This window comes from Cryptosporidium hominis (assembly GCF_000006425.1).
Source record: "Cryptosporidium hominis TU502 chromosome 2 CHRO012139, whole genome shotgun sequence".
In the NCBI taxonomy this organism is placed as follows: domain Eukaryota; phylum Apicomplexa; class Conoidasida; order Eucoccidiorida; family Cryptosporidiidae; genus Cryptosporidium; species Cryptosporidium hominis.
This window is the reverse complement of record NW_667139.1, coordinates 1-8,482: the sequence shown is the minus strand read 5'-3', so window position 1 is coordinate 8,482 and position 8,482 is coordinate 1. Positions and strand designations below refer to the sequence as shown.

The window sequence follows — 8,482 nt, the reverse complement described above, 5'->3', positions numbered from 1 at the left end:
TCTTCAAAGTTATACAAAGCAATTTAACTAATTAAAAAAATTACATTCTCAGATAATAATCATTTTTAATATATTCTCCGTCACTTTTACGTTCATTTCAATAAATCTAAAACTACTTTCTAAGCTTTGCATGCTTGGAGGCGATCCAAATAAACTATTCAAATAATATAAGTAATTAGGAAATACCTTGAATATTTGGGGCATCAATGGAAATAGAATTTTTAACTTGATAAAACATTCAGAATTAAGATAAAAGATATTCAAGTTGGAAATGCAATTATCAATTAGATGCTTGAAATTTAATTCGAGAAACTTAAAAGCTTTGTTTTTCTCTTCTTTTTTTTTAATTATGTACTTGACAATATCTCTGATATATGTTATAAGTTAATTTAAAAAGCAAGCAAAAATAAAATTTAACAATATCAGAAATAATAGATTGTCAAGTTGCATATATATGGGGCTTCCAAACTATCGAATAAATTATTTTAATCTAAAAAAATACTTGATTAGAAGACAAAGTTATGTAACCTATTGAAAAGTATACAATTATCTGAATTGGAACTAAAAATACTCTAACAGAAATATTTTTAAAGCTCAATACTGTTTAACACAATCCTCCAATGGAAAATTTCTAAAGTTATTTTACATTTAGAGTATTAAAAAATTGTACAATTAATCTGAAAGAGAAATAAAGAGCCGTTTTTAACTAGATTGATGAATTGAGATTAATGAGATTCAAAAACTTCTATTCAAACTTATCTTGGCATCTCAAAATAAATACCAATATATTAATAACACTTATATAAGAGAATATTCGCATACAGATCCATTAATTTCAAGTTTAAGTATAAAAAACACAAGTTTATTATATATGTTCTCAAAAAAAAAAGATAATTTAAAAGATGCGAAAGCACGAATATTTTTTCAATCTTTACATGATTTTTGCCAAGATAAAATTTAAGCGGGCATTCAATTTTCTTTATGTTGTATCCTTGAACCTTTAAATACTAGTCTTTAAATACTCATTAATTATATTAGATTTGACATCTACCAATTACTCTGTCCTTTTAGAGGATTTATAGCCTAATGCTATTATAAGTGCTAAAAATACTTAATTTTGTTGAAAAAATGGTTTATTTGTTCGTTTTGGCCATTGTTTTACTTTACACCAATACGAATTATATTATAAATAATCGTATTTCCACACAGTCATCCTTACTCACTATTCAATTGTCATCCTCTTCTTCACGGCATAGTTCAATTAATCTCTCGGGATTAACTTTGGAACAAAAGTACAGAAATTGTTTAGATGATCTTCAAACATTGAAAGAATCATTGGCAGCGACTATTGAAGAGTATAATATATGTAATGCTGATGAAGGTGAACTAGAAAGTAGCTATAATAAAAAGTCTAATGTTTGCAAACTTTTGGAGGAGGATTATAGAAAATATTGCAAGAGCCATAATTTTAAACCTCCAGCTTTAGACAAAGATTCATGTAGAACGCTATTGGAGAGAATTAAAGAATGCTTAGAACAGAAACGTAAACTTGGAGAGAATTTAAATAAGAAGATTAGAGAGTGCCGAGAACTGAAAAAGAAAATTGATGAAAGAACCGAAATGTATGATAAAGTTGATAAAAGATGCTCAAAGATTGAACAGCAACTGTTCAATGAACGTTCTTACACTAGAATTCATGTTGTTGAACAAGAAGATGTTATGGATAAACCTACTTCAAGGTTATCTAGCGCTGATGCATCATTGTTACTTGAAATTGTTAAACAAACTGAAATAAAATTCCAACTATGTATAGAACAACTAGCTGAATTATCTGAAAGACTTGCAGATAAAACTAACCAAATGTATGAAACTTCAGAACAAATTACAACTGCTCTAGGTGGTGCAATAAGTAAAAAAGTTGTTTTAGGAAAAAAGAAAAGCAAATCAACTGAAATTAGAAGCCTTGAGAATACCCTAGAGCTCTTGAAAGAACAAAAAATGGGCGCATTGAAGCTTCAACTTTCTAAAGAGAATGAATGTAGAAACTTGCAAACTAAGTTAAGTCAAGCTTTGGAGAGACTTCAAATAGCTGAGTCCCAATCCACGACTTCTGAAAGCCGTACGGGAAGTCGTGGCTGTTTTGGTCGATTTACTAGTTTTGTTTCAAGAACGTGTAGGAGATTTACAAGCAGATTAACAAGTCGATTTACAAACAGATTTACAAGGAATAGTAATCGTCGTCGTAGAAGAGAATCAAGGTTTTGATTTAAATGTCTCAAATTAATACCTTTTTTTCTGAATAGGCTACGATTTACAACAATTCGATTATTGCATGAATATTGTTCATCTTTGTATACTACTTCATGTTTATCTATTTTAATTATCACTGCGTGAAGGAATCATTTATTACTTCAAAAACAGACAAAATCAATACAATCTAATTTATTTCATATAAGCTTGGATACATTATGAATGATTGCTATAGCTTTTCAAGACGTTTCTTTTGCTTAATGAGTCATGTATCATTATTCATTAATTATTTGAATTATTTACCAAGTGGTATATTGTTTACAAATTCTTTACGTATTTTGATGCAGAGATTATATAATTAGTACAAATTACCGAATTTTGGCTGAAATATTGATGTTTCCTTATAAGAAGAATTAAGATGGTTTAATATATTTTCGAATAATTTTCATATTAGTTTAAATCAACTAAAATAAACAATTCAATCTTGGTTTAATTTAGTTTTTTATTAATTTATTAATAACACACCATTTAATCCATTAAAGTACGCCAAGTTAATATCTGTCGTATTCACAACAAAAACTATCAATATTTATTTCAATTATGACAAGCATATTTTGGGATTGCTATTAATTGTTTTACTGGATTTCTAACATTAAGTGGTTATTAATATGGTTTAAATATATAATTCTTAATATACAATAATTTCATTGTAACTTTAGGAAAGATATGTTGCAATGTGTTAATTAAAAATTTGACAAATTACAACTAATCAATTTATTGTAATATATCTAAACTAAGTTGCATTACAATATCGCAACAATTTGTGTTTCTATCTGTGTTAGATTGTTTAGAATAGTTGTTTATTTTGTGTATAAATTCCTTGTTCAGCCTATAAAGATATTAATGAGTCTCATTTTTTTTTTCATTGCTTTTAATAATAAACTAATTAAATGATTTATTATAAAAATTGCTTATATTTCTGTTTCTTTTGATAAACTCAAGTTGAGTTTTTTAAAATTTTTTTATTATTGAATATAACTCATTCTATTTCACTTAAATCTTATTTATTACTATTCAAAGTTTAAAAATTAATTTCACCACTATGTACTTGATTGGTTGCTACAATTTTATGCTAAATCTCTTTTTTTTTTCTTTTTAATAAAAACAATTTAATTATCATTAAAAAATTCGCTATTGAATGTTGGTACTATTTTTAGAAGACTAATTATACTAGCTATATTCGAAATATATAAATCTTTGAGCTTCATTAAAAGTTTTTGGTTTTTTTTTTTAATTTTATGTTGTTTAATTTTAATGAAACATAGAATAAGTCGTAATTATAGGTTTTTCTTATTAATAGAACTTCATAAATTAATAAAATTTCTTTTCAGATTAGTATATATTTTGAGATTTCGATTACTATACTTTTTGTTCCAGAAAACTTAATAAATTTTGTTCTGATAATAATAACAAGTTTGAGAAATACTGAGCAATATCTGATTCATCTGAATATATCTTAATTATAATATTAACAGACTAAAAATAACTAATATATTATCAAAATATAGACTTCTAAACTCTATGTTTTGGTTTTTATTATTAAAATATTTTATATTGTTTGGGAAAACTTCATTTTAAAATTAATCTATTCAGTATTTTATTTCATAGTTTATTTTTTTTTCAAATATGTTCAAATAAAATAAATAATGAACAAGTTAGGTATTATTAACTTATATATTTTCTTTTTTTTGGTTTTTAAGATTTCGTTTCGTTCTTAAATGAACGATTACTACCTATTAAATAAATGAATTGTTGGCTCATTATTATCTAATAGTATAAATTAAAAATTAATACAAATATTCAGTTACTTCTGAAAATTTAATTTAGCAAAATATGTTAGAAAATGAATAATTGAAAAGAATAATTTTATTTACTGGTTTATCGAAAAATCTTTTAGATTACAAACAATGCGTATTAAGTACTCTATAAATTATCATCAAGTTAAATATTACAATGTTTAGTTTCTCGTTAGGCAAGAATATCAATTTTAGGGGGTTTAGGTTTAGGGTTTAGGGTTTAGGTTTAGGTTTAGGTTTAGGTTTAGGTTTAGGGTTTAGGTTTAGGTTTTAGGTTTAGGTTTAGGTTTAGGGGGTTTAGGTTTAGGTTTTAGGTTTTAGGTTTAGGGGGTTTAGGTTTAGCTTTAGGTTTAGGGTTTTAGGGGTTTTAGGTTTAGGGGTTTAGGTTTAGGTTTAGGTTTAGGTTTAGGTTTAGGTTTAGGTTTAGGTTTTAGGGGTTTAGGTTTAGGTTTAGGTTTAGGTTTAGGTTTTAGGTTTAGGTTTAGGGGTTTTAGGTTTAGGTTTAGGTTTAGGTTTAGGTTTAGGTTTAGGTTTAGGTTTAGGTTTAGGTTTAGGTTTAGGTTTAGGTTTAGGTTTAGGTTTAGGTTTAGGTTTAGGGGTTTAGGGTTTTAGGGGTTTAGGTTTAGGTTAGGTTTAGGTTTAGGTTTAGGTTTAGGTTTAGGTTTAGGGTTTAGGTTTAGGTTTAGGTTTAGGTTTAGGGTTTAGGTTTAGGTTTAGGTTTAGGTTTAGGTTTAGGTTTAGGTTTAGGTTTAGGTTTTAGGTTTAGGGTTTAGGTTTAGGTTTAGGTTTAGGTTTTAGGGTTTTAGGGTTTAGAAAAATAGGTTTTAGGTTTAGGTTTAGGTTTAGGTTTTAGGGTTTAGGTTTAGGTTTAGGTTTAGGGTTTAGGGTTTAGGTTTAGGGTTTTAGGTTTAGGTTTAGGTTTTAGGGTTTAGGTTTAGGTTTAGGTTTAGGGTTTAGGTTAGGTTTAGGTTTAGGTTTAGGTTTTAGGGTTTAGGTTTAGGTTTAGGGTTTAGGGGTTTAGGTTTAGGTTTAGGTTTAGGTTTAGGTTTAGGTTTAGGGTTTTAGGTTTAGGGTTTAGGTTTAGGGTTTAGGTTTTTTTTAGGTTTTAGGTTTAGGTTTAGGTTTAGGTTTTAGGTTTAGGTTTAGGTTTAGGTTTAGGTTTAGGGTTTAGGGGTTTAGGTTTAGGTTTTAGGTTTAGGGGTTTTAGGGTTTAGGTTTAGGTTTAGGTTTAGGTTTAGGTTTAGGTTTTTAGGTTTAGGGTTTAGGTTTAGGTTTAGGTTTAGGTTTAGGTTTAGGTTTAGGTTTAGGGGTTTAGGGGTTTTAGGTTTTAGGTTTAGGTTTTTAGAATTTTAGGTTTAGGTTCTACCTTTAGGTTTAGGTTTAGGTTTAAAAAATAGGTTTAGGTTTAGGTTTAGGTTTAGGTTTAGGTTTAGGTTTAGGTTTTAGGTTTAGGTTTAGGTTTAGGTTTAGGTTTTAGGTTTAGGTTTAGGTTTAGGTTAGTTTAGGGGTTTAGGTTTAGGTTTAGGGGTTTAGGTTTAGGGGTTTAGGGTTTTAGGTTTAGGTTTAGGTTTAGGTTTAGGTTTAGGTTTAGGTTTAGGTTTAGGTTTAGGTTTAGGGGTTTAGGTTTAGGTTTAGGTTTAGGGGTTTTAGGTTTTAGGTTTAGGTTTAGGGGTTTAGGTTTAGGTTTAGGTTTAGGTTTAGGTTTAGGTTTAGGTTTAGGTTTAGGTTTAGGTTTAGGGTTTAGGGTTTAGGTTTAGGTTTAGGGGTTTAGGTTTAGGTTTAGGTTTAGGTTTAGGTTTAGGTTTAGGTTTAGGTTTAGGTTTAGGTTTAGGTTTAGGTTTAGGGTTTAGGTTTAGGTTTAGGGGTTTAGGTTTAGGTTTAGGTTTTAGGTTTAGGGTTTTAGGTTTAGGTTTAGGTTTAGGTTTAGGTTAGGGTTTAGGTTTAGGGTTTAGGTTTAGGTTTCAGGTTTTAGGTTTTAGGTTTAGGTTTAGGTTTAGGTTTAGGTTTAGGTTTAGGTTTAGGTTTTAGGTTTAGGTTTAGGTTTAGGTTTAGGGTTTAGGTTTAGGTTTTTAGGTTTAGGTTTAGGTTTTAGGTTTAGGTTTAGGGGTTTAGGGTTTAGGTTTAGGTTTAGGTTTAGGTTTAGGTTTAGGTTTAGGTTTAGGGGTTTAGGTTTAGGTTTTAGGTTTAGGGGTTTTTAGGTTTAGGGGTTTTAGGTTTAGGTTTAGGTTTCGGTTTAGGTTTAGGTTTAGGTTTTAGGTTTAGGTTTAGGTTTAGGTTTAGGTTTAGGTTTAGGTTTAGGTTTTAGGTTTAGGTTTAGGTTTAGGTTTAGGGTTTTAGGTTTTAGGTTTAGGTTTAGGGGTTTAGGGTTTAGGTTTAGGGTTTAGGTTTAGGGTTTAGGGTTTTAGGGTTTAGGTTTAGGTTTAGGTTTAGGTTTAGGTTTAGGTTTAGGTTTAGGTTTAGGTTAGGTTTAGGTTAGGGGGTTTAGGTTTAGGTTTAGGGTTTTAGGTTTAGGTTTAGGTTTTAGGTTTAGGTTTAGGTTTAGGTTTAGGTTTTAGGTTTTTAGGTTTAGGGTTTAGGTTTAGGTTTAGGTTTAGGTTTAGGTTTTAGGTTTAGGTTTAGGTTTAGGTTTAGGGTTTAGGTTTAGGGTTTAGGGTTTAGGGTTTAGGTTTAGGTTTAGGTTTAGGTTTAGGTTTTAGGTTTTTAGGTTTTAGGTTTAGGTTTTAGGTTTAGGGGTTTTAGGTTTAGGTTTTAGGGGTTTAGGTTTAGGTTTAGGTTTAGGTTTAGGGTTTTAGGGTTTAGGTTTAGGTTTAGGTTTAGGGTTTAGGTTTAGGGTTTAGGTTTAGGTTTAGGTTTTAGGGTTTTAGGTTTAGGTTTAGGTTTAGGTTTAGGTTTAGGGTTTTAGGTTTAGGGGTTTAGGGTTTAGGTTTAGGGGTTTAGGGTTTTAGGTTTAGGGGTTTTAGGTTTAGGTTTAGGTTTAGGTTTAGGTTTAGGTTTTAGGTTTAGGTTTAGGGTTTAGGTTTAGGTTTAGGGGTTTAGGTTTTAGGTTTAGGTTTAGGTATAGGTTTAGGTTTAGGTTTAGGTTTAGGGTTTAGGTTTTAGGTTTAGGTTTTAGGTTTAGGTTTAGGTTTAGGTTTAGGTTTAGGTTTAGGTTTAAGGTTTAGGGTTTAGGTTTAGGTTTAGGTTTAGGTTTAGGTTTTAGGTTTAGGTTTAGGTTTTAGGTTTAGGTTTAGGTTTTAGGTTTAGGTTTAGGTTTTAGGTTTAGGGTCTTAGGGGTTATAGGGTTTTAGGTTTAGGGTTAGTTAGGTTTAGGTTTAGGTTTTTAGGTTTAGGTTTAGGGTTTTTAGGTTTTTTTTTTTTAGGGTTTTCTTCTTTTTTGTTCTTCTTTTCTCTTTTTTTCTTGCGTAGGTTTAGGTTTAGGGGGTTTAGGTTTAGGGGGTTTTAGGGTTTAGGGTTTTAGGGTTTTAGGTTTAGGTCTAGGTTTAGGTAAAAAAGGTTTAGGTTTAGGTTTAGGGGGGTTTTAGGTTTAGGTTTTAGGTTTAGGGGTTTAGGTTTTAGGTTTAGGGTTTTTAGGTTTTAGGTTTAGGTTTAGGTTTAGGGTTTAGGTTTTAGGTTTAGGTTTAGGTTTAGGTTTTAGGGTTTAGGTTTAGGTTTAGGTTTAGGTTTAGGTTTAGGTTTAGGTTTAGGTTTAGGTTTAGGTTTTAGGTTTAGGTTTTTAGGTTTTAGGTTTAGGTTTAGGTTTAGGTTTAGGTTTTAGGGTTTTAGGTTTAGGTTTAGGTTTAGGTTTAGGTTTAGGGGTTTAGGTTTTAGGTTTTAGGTTTAGGTTTAGGTTTAGGTTTAGGTTTAGGTTTAGGTTTAGGGGTTTAGGTTTAGGGTTTTAGGTTTAGGTTTAGGTTTTAGGTTTTAGGTTTAGGTTTAGGTTTAGGGGTTTAGGTTTTAGGTTTAGGTTTAGGTTTTAGGTTTAGGGTTTAGGTTTAGGTTTAGGTTTAGGTTTAGGTTTAGGTTTAGGTTTAGGGTTTAGGTTTTAGGGGTTTAGGTTTAGGTTTAGGGGTTTAGGTTTAGGTTTAGGTTTAGGTTTAGGTTTAGGTTTAGGTTTAGGTTTAGGTTTTAGGTTTAGGTTTAGGTTTAGGTTTAGGTTTTTAGGTTTAGGGTTTTAGGTTTTAGGTTTAGGTTTTAGGTTTAGGTTTAGGTTTAGGTTTAGGTTTTTAGGTTCTTAGGTTTTTTTTTTTTTTTTTTTTTATTTTTTTTTTTTTTTTAGGTTTAGGTTTTAGGTTTAGGGTTTAGGTTTAGGGTTTTAGTTTAGGGTTTAGGTTTAGGTTTAGGGTTTAGGTTTTAGGTTTAGGTTTTAGGTTTAGGGTTTAGGTTTAGGTTTAGGTTTT

The 8,482-nt window shown here is 29.8% G+C and overlaps 1 protein-coding gene across 1 annotated transcript; it reads left to right on the top strand.

Moving 5' to 3' along the window:
* Positions 1-1,128: 1,128 nt before the first annotated feature.
* Chro.20468 (hypothetical protein) lies at positions 1,129-2,265 on the top strand. Its single annotated transcript, XM_660869.1, has 1 exon — positions 1,129-2,265. The coding sequence occupies one exon, from the start codon at positions 1,129-1,131 to the stop codon at positions 2,263-2,265; it is 1,137 nt and encodes a 378-aa protein (XP_665961.1).
* The last annotated feature ends 6,217 nt before the right edge of the window (positions 2,266-8,482 follow it).